Genomic DNA, 20,545 nt, shown 5'->3' on the forward strand with positions numbered 1-20,545 from the left:
AAAAGTATTTAATTGTCTCAGTTGTGTGTAGGAGAAACAAACACTAAAGCAATCACACGATTTACCCATGTGATCTCATAACACAGGCAATATTTTTGGCACATGCATTAAATGAGTTGGCTTAGCATACTATAAAATATAAACTAAATATTAATTCTTAATATTATGGGCACGTCTGCTGTGTGATATCTGAAATATCTTTACCAGCAGGTGACATTTGTTTTACAAGAAGCATGTAAAAAAACACACATGAGTCACAGACCTCAAGTTTATTTTATTCACTGAAATTACAGTCAAAAGCAAATTTGACCTCTTGGTGGTTTCTGGTCATGACAATCAAGATGTCAGGAATTTTTGGTTGTTGAAAATGAATTTCATTTATTCCCAAAGAGTGACTGTCACATTTGTTACAACTTTTCTGTGAGTGGTTCAATTTCCCCACGCTGCTCATTTGTGTACACACTCTCAAGAACACCCCAAGCATGACGACTTGTTGAGATCATGACTCATCACTGCATGTACTGTGTGAATGTGGTTACGACCATGAGCATGACGCAAACAAGAGTCAAAGTACTTTTACGCAGTAAACACGTTACATTCGCAAGTATGATGCATACAGAACAAAAGCAAGTCTGCTCATTTTTAATATGAGCAATGTCAATGTTAGGAATTGTGCTGATTGAATTCAGCATCTCATCATCGTCAATGCAATCATCATGACGAAGAGTCCTCCAGGTCAGAACAATGATTTCATGGAAATCAAAGAGTTTCTATAAAATGAGTACTTTGTCATCTTTGTCAACCAAATGGTGAAAATAAACCCTTCCTGAACGCTTAATAAGATACACAAGCACAATCTTATGAGATACAATACCAAAAAAAAAAAATCAGCCTTTAAAACTCATTCACTGCCAGCCTTCCCAGTTAACTTGGATATTTGACTTCTAAAGCCGTCAATGGCAGTGAATGTGTTTTAAAATAAAGCATTATTTTCAGTTTCGGTGTATAAACTTCAGCTACAATAATGAAGATATTTTTAAACGAATACTTGTCTGACAGTTTCCTCCCAACATGTTAGAGCCTTTTTGTTTGCCGGATTACACAAAATACTGTCTATAATAAACCAATTTCCACAAAAGATCTGGAGAAATGTGTAAAAAACATTTTTTTTCCACTTAACATTACGTTTCTTGACTATATTTGATCAAAATTAACAATCAGTTAAGTGGTGCACTCCATTTAGCATTTCAGCTCTTGTGTTGGATGTCATTAGATTGCGCGTGTGTACCTCATGTTTTGGCTGGTGACAAAAAAAAAACTGTCAATTTTTCTTAGAAATATATTCCAAACAACATGATTTTTTTAAATGAAAAAATGTTCTACATATGAACATTTCATACAAGTAACAGAAATATAAATCCTGTATTAACTTTTACTTTTTTTGAAAAGCAGCTAAATGGTGAATCATAGTAAGAGTTCAAATCCAATGTGAATTAGCCTCAGATATTCATACTTGCTGTCTTTACGTCCTGTCAAGAATTTCCTCCTTAACAGAAGATTTCCGATCATTCCTGGTCCTGCGGGGCCACCGGACGTCGACGAGTCAAAGTGCTCCGTTTCTTCAGCATTAACTTGAGCTAAAAAAAACAAAATTGTTTTAAAAGTTTGAAAGATATTTTAAGCAATACACATGCAGTGGCTTGCAAAAGTATTCAGACACCATGAACAAACGTATATGCATTTAATTGGCATTTCTTGTGATAGGCTCGGGGCAGTGCTGGCCACATACTATCAATATAATATACAGTATAATATGTACTATGATATTTGTCAAATGAATTTAGTTATTTTTTTCTGGTAGATTAAAATGTATTAATTGATTTATTTGTAATCATTTATCTAATTAATAGCTGCTTATTGATTGATGTATTGTGAAAAATAAAACCCTAAAATATTTTTATTTTATATTATGTTAGAGCTTTATATAATTTATTTATATTTAATATGTACTGTAAATTAAAGGGATTTCTTTTACAAACTACATATTGTATTAAAGAATTAGTCAATTATAAATTCAATTAATTCTACAAATAAAATTTAGACATGAGTCAATTATTACTTCATTATTAAAGTAAACTACCTATTTTAATTATCGCTATATTTTCCAGTGGCGCCATGCTTTTTCCCTTTTTGGACAAAGGACTGTACAACGCGCCATGACATTTTTTTTTTATTACTTTTTTTTTTCTTTCCTTCTTTCAAAACCCTGCTTTGAACTTCACCGCACGTTTTTCCTCGACCTGTTAGGTGTGTTCCTTTGGCTTCCCGTTTGTTCACTTATGTTCTCTAACAAACATCCGAGGTCTTCACAGAATTTTTTACTGCCATGAGGTTACAACCAGGTAAACGCTATTTACTGATTGGCTGATTTCTGAAGGCAAGTTGTTGCACTGGATTTTATTTAAGTGTTTCAGAATAAAAAGGGGCTGAATAATTGTACGTCACGTTTTTCTTTTTTTTTATGTGGAAAAAAAAAAACTATGGAAATCATGTATCATTTTCTTTCCACTTCACAATTATGTGTGACAATGTGTTCTTCTATGAATTGAAACCGCAGTAAAATTAAAAAACATAACCAAATCACAATAAGTCATGCTTGAATTTGGAAATAAGAAGACAAGTGATCAAACAAAAAAGGATGACATCATTGGCATTGGATTTTATCTGGGCATTTCCACTTTCTAATAATGCACTCACTGGAAACAACAATACTAGTGTGCACTAGTAACTATCCATTATTCCAAGTACCACAAAAAAAAAAGAAAAAAAGACTGCAGCTCACATGCTCCCCTTGCAGGCCGCCCTGCAGAAGGTGCGCCGGGAGGCCGTTCTCCAGGTTGCGGATGCTGGGATCGGCTCCTCGGCTCAGCAGCAGCCGGAGGATCTCCTCCTGCCGGGGGTTGCCATGGAGACAGGCCGCCATGTGTAAAGCCGTGTGACCGTGCGCCTTGAAGCAGAAATCGGGCCATGAGTCAAAGTGTACACACGATCAGTGACTGTACGCAGCGAAACGCATGGACTCACTTTCATGTTGACAAAGTCTTTCACATTGTGCATGTGGATGCTGAGCAGATAGTGGAGCAGATTGATATTTCCTTCCTTCACCGCCAAGTGCAGCACTGTCTTGCTGCTTTTGATTTCCTGCAATTTGACGAGTGGGAGTGTTTAGAGGGAAGAAGGGGGGGGGAACACACACACACACAGACACAACAAAAGCACAATAAGTCACGCTGTGGAACATGCAAATGAGACTAGAAAGAAAACAAAAGTGATGACATCATCATGGTTGGATTTGGGAGTTCCCCTTTTTAATACAATGACAGGACAAAAGATTAGGTGCAGTATGTCTGCACCTGTTACTATCCATTAGAAGCCTTTACAAAAATAAAATGTTTGATCGGTTGTGTCATATTCCAAAATGATATCAAACAAAATCAAATGTAACTGGGCAAATGTCCAACATTCCTCTCACAGCAGTCGAACATTTGTACTCCACCTGGCTAAGTGGTGAGGCGCCAGCATTGACGAGCATCTGCACACACGAGAGCTTCTCCGCAGCCTTGGCCTGAAGGAAAACATTCGCCATCCCGCAGGCAAACAAAGCCTTCATGGTGACACTGTGAGAAATGGCTGCACAGTGCAGAGGGGTCATACCTACAATACAGACAAAAAATATATATAATAATAATAAAATACAGATTAAAATATTGTTGCGGTGACAAATACGTATACAAATGAATGATCAGTCAAATCAAATCCAGTAGAGTGAAAAACGATAATTGTGTCAATGTTATAAACTAAACCAAGCCAATCGATAATCAAAGAGTACAATTATTTTATTTTATTTAGTCTCGCTATTAACCATGATTAACTTGCACGACAGCGAAGAATGTTAAAATGTTATTTAAAACATTATGTGTGTCATTAGTGAACATTTTATGAAGGCGACAGTAATTACTGTATTGTACACAAAGTAAGTCGTTACCTTCAAAGTCTCTCGCCTCGAGGTTGATTGCAGGTCTGTTGGACAGAATTACCTGGGGAAAAAAAAAACATAATTAATTTACACTGTGCATAAATATTACAGAAGATTAATGATTACAGCAAGCCCTAGGTAATCATACAAATATGCTTCTAGTGGCTATATGCGTGGCTATGTGCATTCATTTGACATTGTATCATTATATATTTGGAACCATGACCAGGTTGACTGAGTAATGTATTTCCACAGAAACCTTGAAAAAAAGTGTATTCGGTCCTTTACCTGCAATATCCGAGGTAAGCCGTCGTGGGCGGCCAGGTGAAGAGCGTTTTGTCCTTTGACGTCACAAGCGTTGATGTCTGCTCCAAATGACAACAGATCTTGAACAATGTCCGGCTGGTTCGCCGTCACCGCCACCAGTAAAGCAGTCTGTAAAAGCAGGGGGGGGGGGGTTAATACCATGTTTGCTTACAACTCAAAAAGATTTGTATCCATGTATTAAAATAATTTGTCCATACTTTGCCTTTGTGCTCTTTAGCATCAAGCTTCCCCAGATCCCTCAGCTTCTCTGCAGTAGCGAAGGCCCACTCCCTGAGACCCTTAGCAGTGTAGATATGCAGGATGCTGACCCAAAAACAAACAAACAAAAAAACAAATTAGGCAAAGAAACATAATTATTGGGTAACATAAGACTGGTAATCATGACAAAATACAGTCCACTGTATAAAATGTAAATACTTTTGTCCATCCATCCATCCATCTTCTACAGCACCAATCGAGGATCATAGGTGAGCTGGAGCCTGCTGACTTTAGTCGCGAGGCAAACAACCGTTCAGATTCCCATTCACACCGATGCACAATTTAGTCTTGAATTAGCCTAAGATTTATGTTTTTTGGAGTGTCGGAGGAAGCCGGAGTACCGGCCGAAAACGCACACAAACGAAAGGGAGAAGACGCAAAATCCACACAGGAATGCTTGGGCTGACATTCGGACTCTGAATCTCAGAACTGTGAGGCAGACATGCTAACCACGCCAACATCGTGCTGCCATTATGAAATCATTATAATCATAATTGTGGGAGGGGGGCGGGGGCGGGGGGGGGGGGGGGAATCCCATTTTTTACTATTATAACCAAAAGTTGGACTTTCAAGTATTCCAATGAGTGCCTTTTTAATTGTGACACATGGCTGTAAACGTGTGGGAAGCGTTTAAACGCACACATTTGACCCAGTTACCTTTTAGAGCTCATCATGTTCCAAGTATGACTCACCGACTTTTGTTTTTCTTTCTACGATTACCAGACGTCGACACGCTCCAGACAGTAAATAGTCATAAATAGTCATTCATAATACAGCAGACGGCAACATGTGGGTTGTTTCGATTTGTAGCCGTGTTAAGAAGTTGGTGTTGCCGGTTCTGTTTTTATGTCGTTTTCCTCGTCACATCCCGTATGCATGGTAGGCAGAGCTCAAAGGACGTGCTCATTTGTGCCCCATTGTTCAATGAAAACATTTACATATGCCGGTCGTCCGCCAGTTCCCCATCATCCCCCAAATCCGACAAAATCTCCAATGTTGAACCCTAACTTGTCAACTTGTGATTTAATAGTTTCACACTACTTTAGCAATGACAACCAGAGTATCGCAACACAACATTTAGACGATAAACAAACACGTCACCACATCTGGAAAGGGAAAGGAAAACTTTGTTTGATGGATGCTTTTTGCAGAAAAAGGAAGTGCTTGTTAAAAAGCATGACCAATTCAATAACAATAGTTAACAACAGTTAAAACAGCCGGTCTGTTTCTGTTATGACACTTTTGTATTATATCTATATTTTATGTACAGTGGAGCCCTGGTATTCGCGGGACTGTAAGGGCCGGGTCAAAGAATAAAAATCAGAGAGACTGTAATTGATGCTCATTATAATTGTATAATTGTATTTATTTATTTATTTATTTTCTTGAATAAGGAGTGATAAACCGCCCATAAGCATTGTCAGTGTTCCAAAAAAAAGAAAAAAAAGAAAAGAAAAAAAAATGTTGTTGTCAAATTGAAAAAAATATATATGTATTTTTTTAAATCTGCGAATCAGTGAATCTGTGCGTGCCAAACCATGAGAATGAGAGGATCCATTGTATTTCTAATTGTGCTATTTTTTCTTCATTCATTATATTGTAGAGAACAAGTGAAGCACCCCTTATCACTTCCAGTATACTTGATGCACTGTACAATAAAGGCTTTCTAATTCTATTCTGTCAATATTTTGTCCCACGCCTTACGGCCAGAGTTGGACAATATTTAGTTCAATCAGAGTATCAGAGCCATTAGAGCACTGTTAACAAACATACTTTGACAAATTAAGGAGAAGAAAAAAACAGTAACAAAGTATTTGTACTTTGTTTCTTCCCACCCCCGCTTGAGAATAACAAAAAATGCCAACACACGCAAGCACACTGATGAGCACTCACGTGTCTCCGTCCTCATCCTGGCCAATGATTCTTCCGTAGTCCATGTCTCTCAGCAGCATCCTGGCCTTCTCCAGCGTGCCGGTGTCCAACCACGACCCGAAAGTAGCTTGAGGGGCCTCACTTGGGTCCAGAGGGGGCCAAGTCGAAGCCGTGCTCTGATCTGCGGCTGCCATCTGGCACCCCTGCGCAAAAGAACACCGGCTCAAGTTCGACTGGAAATCGGGGATGCAAATGCTTTCATCGACAGACTATTGCTTCGGAAGACTTTTTCCTCACATAAGATTGAGACGCAAATCCCTGAAGATGCTGCTGGGAGCTGAAATCTGAATCCATAGGGACGTCATAGCCCACAGGGAAGCTCGGTCCAGGTTGGTTGGGGTCGTAAGAGAGAGCGGACTCCTGTATTGCGGCCCAGTGCTCGGAGCTCGCAGCTGTCATGTCTGCGTAGCTGCTTGATGCACCTGAATAAGAGAAACATTTGGCAATTTGTGTCTTATTAACTGTGTGCAATATTGCATGCCTACACCAAATCTCTGGTATGCTGCTGACTCCATGGACATTGTTGTTCATGGATTGGCTGTTTTGATCATTAGATTGTATTTTTTGATGCTATATATAGACTGGTGTGCATATTTCCTGCTGTGGTGCAGGCTATTTCCAGATACGTTTTGTCCAGGAATTGTCAAAGTCTTACCTGAGCAGGTCAGTTGTTCTGACACCGGCAGCTGCTGCGAGAGGAAGTACAGAAAGAAAAAGTGATGTCACGCCCAATATTGTACTGTGAATGATTGACTTAGCTGCTGCAAGATGTTTTCTTACAGTAAGCATGTTGTGACCGGCGGGAGCAGTTGTGTTTGCGGCGTAGGGGCTCAACCCTGATGATGTCTCTCGCTTCCTCTTCTGTTCCAAAAGTTTCTTCACTGTGGGCAGAGTGCAGCACGGCTTCTCCTTTGGCGCTGTATGGCAACCAAAAGTTAACATGTTGAATTTGCTTCTTTTATTTTACGCGGTCGAAATGCCTTTCCGAGCATCTAAGTTTGCCGACCCTTGTACCAGATAGCTAAATAAACCTCCACTCGTACTACTATCCACCACTGCTTTTGTACACCAAGGTTTATCCATTACCTAATAAAAGCGTGTCTGGTTGATATTTCCTTTGACAGGTAAATGAGAATAATAGGAAAAAGTCACACACCACAGGACAAAAAAAAAAAAAAAGATGTTTCCACCCTGTGAGGTGACACACCGACTCCGTTAGGAAGACACATGAGGTCTCAGAAAAAAACCTTGACAATGGGATTGCCTACCTCTTTTCTATGACATCTTCCTGTGTGGCTTTGTCACTCACAGAAACCCAAACCACATCTTCCTGTAAATTAATGTGACACACACGCACACGTCACAGCGGCACGTTCGCTTGGTTGCCTTCGACTGCACTTTCTGTTGTGGTCAAAGGTTTACATGAGCAATCGTCGCATTGTTCGTTGGAGGAATTTAAGTTGTTTATTTGAAGAATTCCTTTTCCAGGTTTGAATGAATATGTAACATACATTGTCTATGAGGTTTAAAAACAACAATTGTGAGATTTCATTTATTTTGGATTTTCTTTCATCCAGACAATAATTAAATATTATGCTTAAATATATACACCCAAAAAATTATTTTTTTTTTAAACTGTTTTGTTGTGTGTTAGGGATGATTGTCCTGTTAGAAGACTCAAGCGTGTCCAACTTTCAGCCATCTTGCTGCTGATTTGAGGTGAAGTTAAAAACTTTAAAAGTAGTCCTCCTTCTTCATTTGCCTATTCAATCCTTCCTGGGTTGTTCCTGAACATCCTGACCAATTTATTTTCAACCCGAGCCGGACAGTTGGGATCTTCTTCCGTGCCTTGGCAAAGTGGTGACACCTCCAATTGGCTTGTATTTGCGTGCAATTGTTTAAACGTCGTGATCTTGGGAAAAAAATGCGAGGTTCACGTTGAAAGTCATTCTATATATATACTTCAGCACCTCTTATTAAAAATAATTAAGTGCATTTACAGTATGTATATACAATATTTTGCCCTGTATGTGTAGATTCAAGAAAATCCTATAGAAATTAAATTCTTCAAAAATGATTGAAGATGTATGTGTTAAGAGCGGTTCAAATAAAATGATAATATGATAATATGATTTTCATGTCCACGAGTGTATGTAACCGACACAACTGTATGAACGGCGACCTTGCTCTTTTCTTTTAAAAATGAAAAATAATCTACAACAACAGGTTCTTGTGGAGTTGTGGAATGTGCCCCCCCCCCCCCCCCCCTCCCATCCCCCCCCACCCTAAAGGTCACTTTATCAGAATACATAACTCAGTCTGAGACATTTGATCTTTACATAGAAATATCAACTTTGGTCACATGACGCAAAATTTAAAAAAAGTTTCAAGAAGTTGCGGTAGAAAAACTAGATGTGGCGGATGCCATAGTTTTGAACGAACTTTGAATCTTAAGTCCTCATTTTAGCAAGACATTTTGTACGATTCGTAATAGGACGGCCGTTTTCTGTTCTCAGCGCACACAGCAAAGTGCATGGGCATACTTGCGTGCATGTTTGCTGCACTAAAAACTCAACATCATACCAAGAATATGTCTTATTCTTAAGACTCGTCGCCTCGAAAGACACTTGTTTTTAGAAAATGTTCACTTATTTCAAGCTAATTTTAATTCAGTTGTTTTTTTGTTTTTTTTATATTTACTCCACTGGCAATTTTTTCCCCCTACAAATTTCCAGTAAAAATGAGCTTGAAACAAGTCAAAATGGTCTAAAAACAAGTTCCTTTCTAGGCGATGAGTCTTATTTTCTATGTGTTCCCTCATTGTTGTAAGGATGCGCAAAGATTTCACAAGACTGAGCTACAAAACGATGAACTTGATGATCCGCGAGCCGCCTCAGCCAACGGCCACCAATGTTTTGGACAGCAGTGCTGTCCACCAGTTGTCATGGGCAAGTGTCCCAATCTGTTTTTCCATACCGCGGGACTTAACAGTGTGATCTTTTATTTGGCTTTGCACTGATGGACCCTGCCCGGAGTGCCCTGGGCTACCCTTTGCTGTATTCAAATACGGGCCTCGGAAAGCCCTGGACACTGAATCATGTGCGTGGGAGGGAAGACGGGGATTCCAGCGACCTTTCTCTTCTGGACTCTCTCTTCACGCAAAGAATGAAAGAAACGAGCGGCACTCTGCCCCGTTTCCTCATTTTGCGGTCATGCAGCATCAGAGAATGCATGAGAAGAAAAAAAAAAAAAAGAGACAAGGAAGATTTGTTCCTGCTCACTCAAAGACATACAGTACATACTCAATAAACTACTACTAACTACGAACAGAATAGCTGTATATGATTGAAACATACTTAAGATAAATTCAAGGAAAATGTAAACACAAAGAAATAGGAAAAGAACGATGATGGGATCCATTGTAACATCAGCAATCAGTGTATGGGGAAAGACGTTACATAAACTTTCAGTGAAGAACATGAATGGGGGGAAAAAAAGTGATTCAAATGTACTCACCTTTATCAAAGTGCATGTCTCGGAAGTCTTGCTTGGTATTAGATTCGAAATGGAACAACAGCCAAGAGCGGCGCGCAGATGTGTGATGTGTGCTTGTCTCAAGTCTGTCTGCCTTCTTGTTGACTCCTCACCACTGCTTGTACACACTGAACACGCCGCCCACACACGTGTGTGTGCGCGTGTGTCATCGAGCGGGTGTGTGTCTCTGTGTGTGTGTGTGTGTGTGTGTGTGTACACTTCACACTCTCGCCGTTCCTTGAAACACACAGAACATTCTGAAATAAGAGGGCTGTAATTAACTATGTAATCATCATCATCATCATGTTTGAACTTTCACCCTTGACAAGGCACAGCATTCACATTTAAATCATGTCAATGTTATTATTTTGCACACCCTGTATTAATACACAGAGAGTAAACTCCTCTCCTGTATATTTGATTTAAGTTAATTATTATCTAATAATATTCATGGAAGAGGAAGAACAAGAAAAAAGAAGAAGAAGACAAAAAAAAAACAGGCGCTGGATAGAACGATTGCACTTAAATCCTTTAAAAATAAACTGTGATTCTAAAGCTTTAGCTGAATTTGATCCATCCATTTTTCATAGCGCTTATCTTCATTAGGGTTGCTGCTGAGCTCGCTCTGTATCCGAGCTGACTTTTTTGGCCAAGGGCAGCGTACGCCCTGGACCGGTAGGCAGGCAATCGCTCGGCACATAGACAAAAAAAAATAATAATAATCAGAATAATAATAATAATTCACACTCACATTAACACAACTGGCTGATTGAGTCTTAAGAAAACATGAGTCATAAAATGATTTCATGGTGCTGTTCTACTTGTTTCACACATTTTCCCATTTGAATAAACTCTTTTACAATTTCCCTTATAATGTACTTCTTATTCACATTGTGACAATGAAAACAACAAGTTTCATCACATGAAGACAGCAATGGGAAGATACATAAGTAAATTGTTCTGGTATCTGTACTTCATTATTTTTTTCTGATGGTTTTTACTTTTACTCCCTATATTTAAAAAAAACAACGAGATATCTGTACTTTTTACTACACAATACAAATACAAAACATTGTTACTTTAAAAAAAAAAGGATGCGAATAAAAAGAGGTAAGATCAACTGCAGTTGAGATCTTGATTGACTGATTGGAAAAATAATTTAAAAAAAATAAAAAAAACAAGAACAGCCGCGACACGGAGGACTGTGAACCAGGAAACATCAACGACAATGACACAACAGAATTGGAGAAGCGAGATATTCCCCATCATCATTGGCCTTATTTTACAAGAGAGTTCCTAGATGTTATGTCCTGTGCCACCCTAAATAAAAATACATTAAAAAAAAACTGAGCTTCCGGTGTTCAAAAATTTTGTCTAACCTGAAAAAACAAAAGTCAAGCCAAGGCTATAGATAGTTGTTAAACAACAACATGCCACATGTATGCTGGTTGTTCTTCTTCTCAGTATGATCACTGCGTAAGATAATAAAAGTGGGAGAAAATAATATATTTTTTTTTCTGCTGTGCCAAGTCATCAATCAAAATGGGTGTGTATATTGACAGGTTTAAAAAAAAAAAAACTGTCGTTTTAAAACTCCACATAGCAGAGTCATGTTTATTTTGCGTTTTAAATGGCATTCTTGTGGCAAATTGAGGATGAGGATTGTGTGTGTGTCCCCTCAGTGCAGCGTTTGACGCTGTGGGCTGCAAGGTCTTGGTGGCTCGGTTACAGCACCTTGTGGCCACTAGTGGTAGTGCTCTGAATTGCTTTACATCACTGGTTCTCAAACTTCAAGTACCACCATCGTGACAACATTAAAATACAGTTGCATAGTAGGCCTAAGTGTTTATATTTAAAAAAATAAATCTAATTTAAAAAAAAGCCAGGTTTTATTCCTAAAATCTATATTTATTATTGTAAATCACTGTAACATTATGCACGGTTTGAACATTAGTGCTGCTCATTAGAAAAGTTGGAAGGAAAAAAAAAAGCAACAACCCTGCACTTAAATAATGGTTCAATTAAAATGCATTGCACATAAAAAGTTCAATGAAAATTGTACTCAAATAAATGCTCCTAAAGATAAAATGTTAACATGCCAAAGCACTTAAGAGTTCATTTGAAGATGTTTGTTTGTTTGCTTTTAACTCTTTAAATGGTCTTGTGCTCCATCTCTACTCTCAGGTCAGAGGACCAGCAAAGTCGAAGGGGATTTTCTGTCGGTGGTCCCAAACTATGGAATGACCTCCCTTTGCCCAGCAGACAAGCCCCCTCAATATTCATTTTTTGAAAATCAATGATTTAATGTTTAAACTGTCATGTTTTTGTCTTTTTATTGTTTTTATCTTTGATTTTGCTTTAGTCTTTCATTATTTTATCTTAGATTGGTACTTTTTGCTTCAGCAATTTGTTTACTAGAGACAGTAAACCCTTTTACCTTTTTGTAGTATATTTCCAAATATGTATCTTTCCACCTTTACCTAATTAATTACAGTAGTTGAATTAGTATGTACGTTTACTAAAGTATGTATGTATATTCATTTTTTTAATTTAAGTATCTGTATTTCTACTTAAGTAGAGAGTGTGAATATATGCTACCTCTGGCACACAGAGACGCGGCGCACTGACTGTAGAAGGAATATACAATTGCAGCCCCCTCCGCTTTTAGGAGAAACAAACAATATTGAAGCAAACAGGAAGTGTGTCGTGCCCCCAAAGAGGGCGGGGTAGAAAAAAGAAAAGAAAAAAAAGAAGGAGAAAGAAACTAATAACTAGAGCCGCAGCTCCAGTCACTTCAACTTCATCATCTTCGTGGATGGCACATTACCAAAAGTAAGCGCATTTATGTATATTCTATCCATCTATCTATCTATCTATCTATCTATCTATCTATCTATCTATCTATCTATCTATCTATCTATCTATCTATCTATCTATCTATCTATCTATCTATCTATCTATCTATCTATCTATCTCTCTGTCTTATTCTTTATTTTGCCCTCCAACAAGCCCACAGCCAAGCGCATCGACAATGTCGTCTAGCAAAGCATTTGCCCTGTTCATCTGTGCACTGTGCAGTAAGTGTGCCCACTTTCTTTTTGACATGTTGTCTGCCTTCTTATGTGCAGGAAGAGAAAACCACAACATATTTTCTATACGGAACTCGTGAACTATCAAACGGCAAACTGCTCCAAGGTGTTATGAATGTGACATCTTTTTTTTTCTTTTCTCCCCCCCCCCCCCGACCCCCTCTCTCTTTCAGACCTGACTGTGGCACATTCAGGTAAGTCAATGCGAGGAAGCACACAATGTTCAGCAGGTCACTGAATGTGCAAATCCCCGCAAAGTCTCATGCAGGGTTTCCCAAACGTATGCTCAGGACCAGTGATGCACAGTAAGGAAAGTGCATTTACTGAAGTACTGTACTTACTGAAAGTACAGTTTTTGAGGATCTGCACTTTAAATAAGTGGGGTTTTTTTTTTGTTTGTTTGTTTTTACTCATTAGATACGAAAACAAATTTCACAGTGGCCTACAAAAACTTATGGAAAACTTATGAACTTATGGTTATAACTTGTGCTCACAAGATAAATGAATTGCATGCACTTTACTGTACGTATCTTGCACACACGCCTTAAGTATATCCAGCGGTGAGCTGTCAGGGCCAGCTACTTTGACTTTTAATGGTATAACATTTGGAATTGCGTACCATGTCCACCACTGGCCATGACACAAAATGTTTCTGGGGTCCATTTTTATCGGGGGAGTAAAACGCTGTCAACTTACAACATAGTAGTAACATTGCATCACAATAAAATGTGTTTATGGTCATTTGTCCTCTCGCAAAAAAAAAATTCCCTGCAAACTTCACCCACAATAATAAACACAATGTTAGATGAACATCTCTCTGATGAGCAATCAGGCTTGATTCAATTTTTCCAGCCTTCTCTGTTGCGCCCACTCATCACAACGTGTTGTGTGTCGTCTACTCGCCAGAGAGCCCCGTGCCATGCTACAAGATTGAGCCTGGCATGCTGGCAGGCATTGTCAGTGCAGATGTGCTGCTGACCCTCATCCTCATCACCATCGCCTACCGATGCGGCAGCATTCAATGTTGCAAAAATCACAAGTGCGAAGAAAAAAAGAGTAAGGCAGCAGTTGTGTGATACGTGTGAGTGCCTGCGTGAGTCTGTTCTGGTAAAGATGATTCATTAACTTTTTCCCCTCTGTGCGACATCTCTTCACAGACAACCACAACCTGTATATGAATGTCCGCGCCTCCAGAAAGACCTGACTGTGTCAGGAAGACTTTTGATTTAGTATTTTTTTTCCCACACATATTCATGGGTTTTAACTAAAAAAAAATGGTTTTTTTATTTCACTTTTTTTGTTTTACTTTTATCCTGAAATCAGGGGGGGGAAATAACACTGTTACATTCGAGCATCATGTTTGGATGTCACTGACTTATGGATCTTTGACTCACTCTGAAAAGGAAAAAAAAACATTTGTCTATTGTAAAATCTTCATAAAGTTATAAGAATTAAGTTGTAATGACAGTCAAATCCATCGTGAGAATAGAGTCATATTTTTTTTATTTAATTTTTTAAAAATATTATTATTGATCAATCTGAGGACTAAACAACTTGAATGAGGGAATCTTTTTTTCCATAATGTTTTAACTTTATTCTAATTAAATTGCATGGTGTTTCTCATAATATTATGAGAGTTTTTGGAATATTACAATCATATATTTTTTTTAAATTAATTCTAATAATATGATTTTATTCTTATATTTCAACAATTGTTTCATAATGTGACTTTTGTCTTTAAAAATTACAATTTATCTCATATTCTGCCTTCATTCTCATAATTCTACTTTTTTTGCATGTTTTTACATTATTCTTGTAAATTTACCTTTTTTACTCACAATATTATGACCTTAGTGTCATAGAATTACAACTTTTTGTTGTGATATTATAATTTTATTCTCACAATATTTTGGCCTTTTTTTCTTGTATTATTCTTACTTTATTATCAAAATATTTAAAACAGTACAGTGCAGTACATTATATATATATATATATATATATATATATATATATATAGACAGAAAGGTCTATTACATAGTATCTGTCTGTCCATTATTACTACAAATAATATCCATCATCATTTTCTAGATACTCTATACTAATGGAAAAAAAAAAAAAAGAAATGTTATGTTGTTCCTGCAATAAATGAGGAAACGCAAATCGTGACTCCTCTTAATGTTTCCTCCTGCAAACACAATCACATGTCCACATGTAAGCCGCACTTCTATACGCTGGAAGTCTGCCTCCTACTTTTCCAATTGGAACATCCCTGCTGATTGACAACCTCTCCTTTATGGATGAGACTAAATTCAGCATGAAAGACACATTTTGTATTGCTGGGTCACTATTTGGTGAGTTGTACGCTACATCCACTGTACTGTACAGTATTTGTACAATGCCCTGATTCTGAACATATCTTGCAGGATCTGCAGGACAACAAGGTACATTGTTATTTCTTTTTGTCCTAGTAATGTTTTGCTTTATCCTTCAGTTATGTATTCATGTCTCTGGCAGAATGTGGATCTTGTTATCTCATCAGTATGCAGTCCGTCATAGGCATTATTGCCTCTGACCTCCTGTTGACTGTCTTCATCGCTGTTTCTCTCTTCTACTTGCTGACCGTCCACAAGAAAAGGACAGAGCAAGCTGGTGAGCATTACGTTTATGAGAATAAATGTCGATTTGTTTTTGTTGTTTAGCTATCAATCAGTAATTTCACATTTTCATTTTCAATTAACAGCAAAAATACATGTACGAGAACCAGAAGAAATAACAGAATCTCCCTATCAGGTTAAGTGTAATTTCATTTTCTTTGACAAGAATCCTCATTCAAAATAAAAGTAAAGAAACTGATGGCATATAAATGTGCTCTTGTTTTGTAGGAGTTACATGGAATCCAGTCAGATGTGTATAGTGAACTTCAACACCTCAGGAAATAAAACGTAAGTTTTTTTTCAATTCCATGTAACATTAACTTTATGCCTTGTTCCACTGTAGTATGTACTGCTATTTTTCATGTCCTAGATACTAGGTAGAATTCAAGTTCATTAATTACATATTGGGTACATGTATAACGAAGTAACTAAAGAGAGACACTGAATGAAAAGAATGCAAAGCTTGCACCATTTCATCCCTTATGCTTTTATTTTTCAGGCAATTAGTATTTTTATTTTCAAGATTATTGGAAACATGAAAAAAAATTATGAAGGCTAAAGAAATCATAATCATTCTCTTGGCCCGCTGTTTTGAATATAACCTTTGTGTCATAGCTTAACACATACCATACCAACTATAAAAAAAAATTAACAGGTATTCAAGAGTTTCTTAAACATAGAAATGCATTAAGGTAAAACAAAAAGGAATCCAAAGTTAATTTTGTCCAGACCTCTTGTCATCTTCTTCTGTCTTCCTGTATTCTTTGTACTATAACCAAATTTGCACCATTTTTAAAGACTACTGTAACACAAGATAAGAAGAAGAAAACGCTTCACTAAAACCCAATTTCTATTTTTAAGAAAAAAAAAAAAAAAGGTAACAAAAGTCATCCATTTTGGTTCACACGCCCGCTTGCATTTTAGTTCCCACTCAGTGATGGTGTAGATGTGAGTGTGATGGGGTTGTGTGTCTATCTATGTGCCATGCGATTGATTGGCAAGCAGCCCAGGGTGTAGTCCGTCTTTTGTCCAAAGTCAGCTGGGATAGATGCCAACTCTCCGCAATCCTGGCCCTGAAAAGATTAATATAGAAAATGAATGGATAAATGTTGTCAATTTTGTCCGTTTGTCATCTTTTCTCACGTATTTTCAGTATATTATCTTTGTGCTATAGCACCGTAAAGTTAGACTAAAAACAAAAACATTCATTTAAAATGTTTTCCCTTCTCATGGTGAAGCTAAAAATGAATACAAATGTAAATTTGGATAACATTGGGAATCACCCGGTCTGCTGACTGCGATTCTGAGTCAACAGACGGGAGCGACTGAGTCATCAAAAGTGGGACCAACGACGGTCAACATTGAATTCATAATAGCTGAATGACAAGCAGCTTGTACACATGTCCACAAATAAAAGGCCAAGAGGTTGAATTCAAAATATGTCTCCTAATCCAGCTAGCGCACAGAGTTAGATGATGAAGACAGAGGAATGTTCCCATTAGGAAGCTGTAGTCTTGCTGGTATAGCTAAAATATACAGAACATGCATTATTTTCAAAATACAGTAATATCAGGAGTTACGATGTTGACTTACCAAATGAATATGATTCAGAGGTCATCAATTCTTTCGTTTCTGGGGGAAGATTGCGATGAAGTGCTCAGAATTTTGATCACTGTGAGGGCTCTTCTGTCGTTTTCTGTGACTTTTAAACTCACCATCATCGTCCGTTTCTCCGACGACCGCAGCAGGTCTCGTCTCCAAACTGGCCTGGTCCACCGTTTCTCTGCTCGGGGCCAACGAGCGCAACCCTTCAGCAGATGCTTTCCCCTGGAGACTGCTGCCTTGGACGGACGCTATGCTTGACATGTTGACACCATCAGTAATGTCCGTCTCACTGTGAAGATCAGCGTCTTCTCCACTTTGTTGATCTTGAGCTCGTCTGCTGCTCGTACGCACTGCTCCCGTTTGCCTGCGAGGTGGAGCTTTAGCGTTCTCCTTTGTTTGAGGCATCTCATCGCTGTCAAGGTCTTTGAAAGCATCGACAAAATGTTCAGTTATTTATTAATTGCAATTATTGCAATATTGTTAATTGAAGTTCCTTGTTAAAGATTAATCTGCAATTTTGCAAATTACCCATTACAATTCCGCTTTTACTTCCCATAAATTCCTATTTATTCCCAAGGAAGATTTCCAACTTTTTTTTTACTTAAATAAGTGAAATTATAAAGCATCGTATACGCTGTATAACTATCGGCTTATTTTTAAAAATCTACCTTTTCTTTCCCCTCCAAGGTTTGCATCAGGTTCCGCAATATTAGGATTATTATTACTAATTTGATCTGAAGTATTAAAAAAATGTTAACACACACCTGCAAGTGTGTCTTGATTGGCACTCTCAAAAGACTGATCCTCTGAAAGATCTGTGACAGAATATTAAAAACAATGAATGGATTAACTGAGCCAATTATACTTACATTTGTATTCTCTTAATATTCATCTGTAAGCAGTAGAAACATATTTTGTAAACTACCTTGTGAATCATGTTCTTTCTTTGGTTCGCTGGGAGGATTTTTGTGTGCTACAACAGAAGACAAATTATTTACCCATAATTTTAAAAATCATGTCACATCATATCTAAGGTGTTTGACAAACAAGCAAAAGCATGAAAAATTGTGTTCTGATTTGGCTTCCACTCGATCTCTGTGAGACAAATCTTAATACATACAATACATTATTTTGGCCTTACTATCACTTGTAACTGACTATTATTTGAGTGTAAATGTGGATTAGTGTTGGAGTCAGAGACCTGTCATAATTGCAGATATGGTCTTTCCCGCGGTGGTGCCGAGGGCCTCTACAACAACAGCGATGAACCATTGAAGTTTTGTGTTAATTATGTTCACGGGGTTCACAGTCATACAGGGTGTCCCCGGAAATGGACATCATTTTTTTTTAAATAAATAAATAAAAGTCTTCATTTATCAAAATCAATACAACGTATTCAAATGGATACAAATTTTATAAAGCTTCACAAACGTTAAATATGCCTGTGACACGACACACTCCGGTCCAAGATGATGAAAAGTATGTGACAGGCATGTTCTAAAGACAGCTGGGATCTGTTTTAAAATGTGGGGGAAAAATGCCCAATAGGTCTGCTTTAAACTTACTTAGTTTTTACACAGAATATTTGACTTGTTATTAGATTATGAATTGATGTACATTTTCAGGGGACACCATGGATAACATCAATTGTAATCAAATAAAGCATGGGAATAAAAAGAAAATGTTATGTAGGTAGTGACAAATCTGGGTTGAATATATCTCACCTTTCAGAAAGCTTAGAACATTTTCTCTTCGAGCTACAAATAAAAAATAAAAGCAGTTATCTGCAAGAAAATGATTAGATCTTTCTTGAATCCAAAATATTGTCTCACCTCTGATTGGAGCTGCTGTCACAAGCGGAAGGAGCATCAGCCAACATATTACACTGAAAAACGGTAAGAGTTCAAAGTTCAGCACAATGTCCTGCTGGAAATAAAATTTGAAATATCAAAACTCACAGCCTCATTGTTGACGTCAGTGTCTGGCAGCCACCGTTAAAGAGTCAGGATTGCAACTGAGGCTTTTTATTGATTTGTTCTCCTCCAGCAGGCCTTTGTCTTTGAATGAAAGATCATTGTCTTTGTTTGACGGTGCACGGCTTGACTGAGCAAAGAAGAGCCCGCAAAGTTGACAAAGCTCCATTCACAGTATCAAAATAATGTCTTGTCTCGAGTGGTCGGATGGGGTTCATTATCTCGGGGGGAAATGCCTGCGGCTGTTTTTTGTTTCGTTTTTTTCCCCCCATCAAAGTAACCTTTCAACAAACTAGATACTCGACTGCTCGCATATTGTTCCTTGTTACAGCTACACTATCACTATTGTAAACAGATGTGACCGCTGACAAAACAAAGGTCTTCTTCACAAGTATCTTAATGGACATTCAGCAGTGGTGGCAAGTGGCAAAGTACAAATAAGTTTTTATTGTACTTAACTCGATTTGTCAGGTATCGCCGTACTTTACCTGAATGTTTTGCGGTCAACTTTTTACTTTTACCCCTATATTTGAAAACAGATATATCGATACGTTCTACTTCTTACTTTGTCAAAACAGGCTCGTTACTTTTTTCAACCTGCATGGATGGACGGCACAACGTGAAGAATATGTAAATAGAGAAAAGTATAGTACATAGGGGTTGAGATCTTGATTGATTAATTGAGATTGTCGGGACTTTCAAGGCAGGAAAAACAGAGACAGTGGAAAATCAGAGGAACGTGAACAAGGGAGACGTAACAACAATGAACAGATTCGAAGAAGCAAGATATTCCCCATCCATGGGCTTATTTAAAAGAATTGTTTGATATTGTCGGCTCCAGGAATGATTTGTGGGAAATACATAATAAGGTGCATTTTTCAGTTCACATTATTAGCTAATTTAGCATTTTTGTTAGACAGTTCACAATACAGAATGGCCATGTTATGGATTCCCCCCCCCCCCCCCATCTATATAAGCTAATAAAAAAGAGAAACAGTTTTGGGTGCAGAAGGTTTTTTCTTTTCAATTTGTCAACATGAGTTTTGTAAATAATTGATTGTAAAAATATATATATTTTTTTCCTTTTGTAATTGAGTACATTTCACAGTTTGTCCTTTTTTCTTTTATTTCAACAAA

General features: G+C 37.7%; 2 protein-coding genes across 3 annotated transcripts; one reads left to right on the forward strand and one right to left on the reverse strand.

Moving 5' to 3' along the window:
- Window positions 1–81: 81 nt before the first annotated feature.
- Window positions 82–10,185, reverse strand: LOC133479785 (NF-kappa-B inhibitor delta). 2 transcript variants are annotated; one of them, XM_061777181.1, is made up of 12 exons: window positions 10,070–10,185; window positions 7,334–7,470; window positions 7,209–7,242; window positions 6,791–6,975; window positions 6,515–6,696; window positions 4,561–4,666; window positions 4,325–4,471; window positions 4,046–4,097; window positions 3,557–3,714; window positions 3,085–3,201; window positions 2,843–3,007; window positions 82–1,637 (listed from the first exon to the last, which is right to left on the reverse strand). In XM_061777181.1, exons 1-12 carry the CDS (start codon window positions 10,083–10,085, stop codon window positions 1,566–1,568), a joined length of 1,371 nt encoding a protein of 456 aa, XP_061633165.1. In that variant the 5' UTR covers window positions 10,086–10,185; the 3' UTR covers window positions 82–1,565. The 2 variants fall into 2 exon arrangements, with proteins under 2 accessions (XP_061633165.1, XP_061633166.1); XM_061777182.1 differs by having other exon boundaries at window positions 7,209–7,239; window positions 10,070–10,161.
- A 5,017-nt stretch (window positions 10,186–15,202) lies between these two features.
- tyrobp (transmembrane immune signaling adaptor TYROBP) lies at window positions 15,203–17,709 on the forward strand. The gene is made up of 4 exons (XM_061776395.1): window positions 15,203–15,825; window positions 15,917–15,966; window positions 16,059–16,118; window positions 17,576–17,709. The coding sequence occupies exons 1-3, from the start codon at window positions 15,678–15,680 to the stop codon at window positions 16,113–16,115; spliced, it is 255 nt and encodes an 84-aa protein (XP_061632379.1). The 5' UTR covers window positions 15,203–15,677; the 3' UTR covers window positions 16,116–16,118; window positions 17,576–17,709.
- Window positions 17,710–20,545: the final 2,836 nt, after the last annotated feature.

This window comes from Phyllopteryx taeniolatus, chromosome 6 (genome assembly GCF_024500385.1).
Source record: "Phyllopteryx taeniolatus isolate TA_2022b chromosome 6, UOR_Ptae_1.2, whole genome shotgun sequence".
Classification (NCBI taxonomy): domain Eukaryota; kingdom Metazoa; phylum Chordata; class Actinopteri; order Syngnathiformes; family Syngnathidae; genus Phyllopteryx; species Phyllopteryx taeniolatus.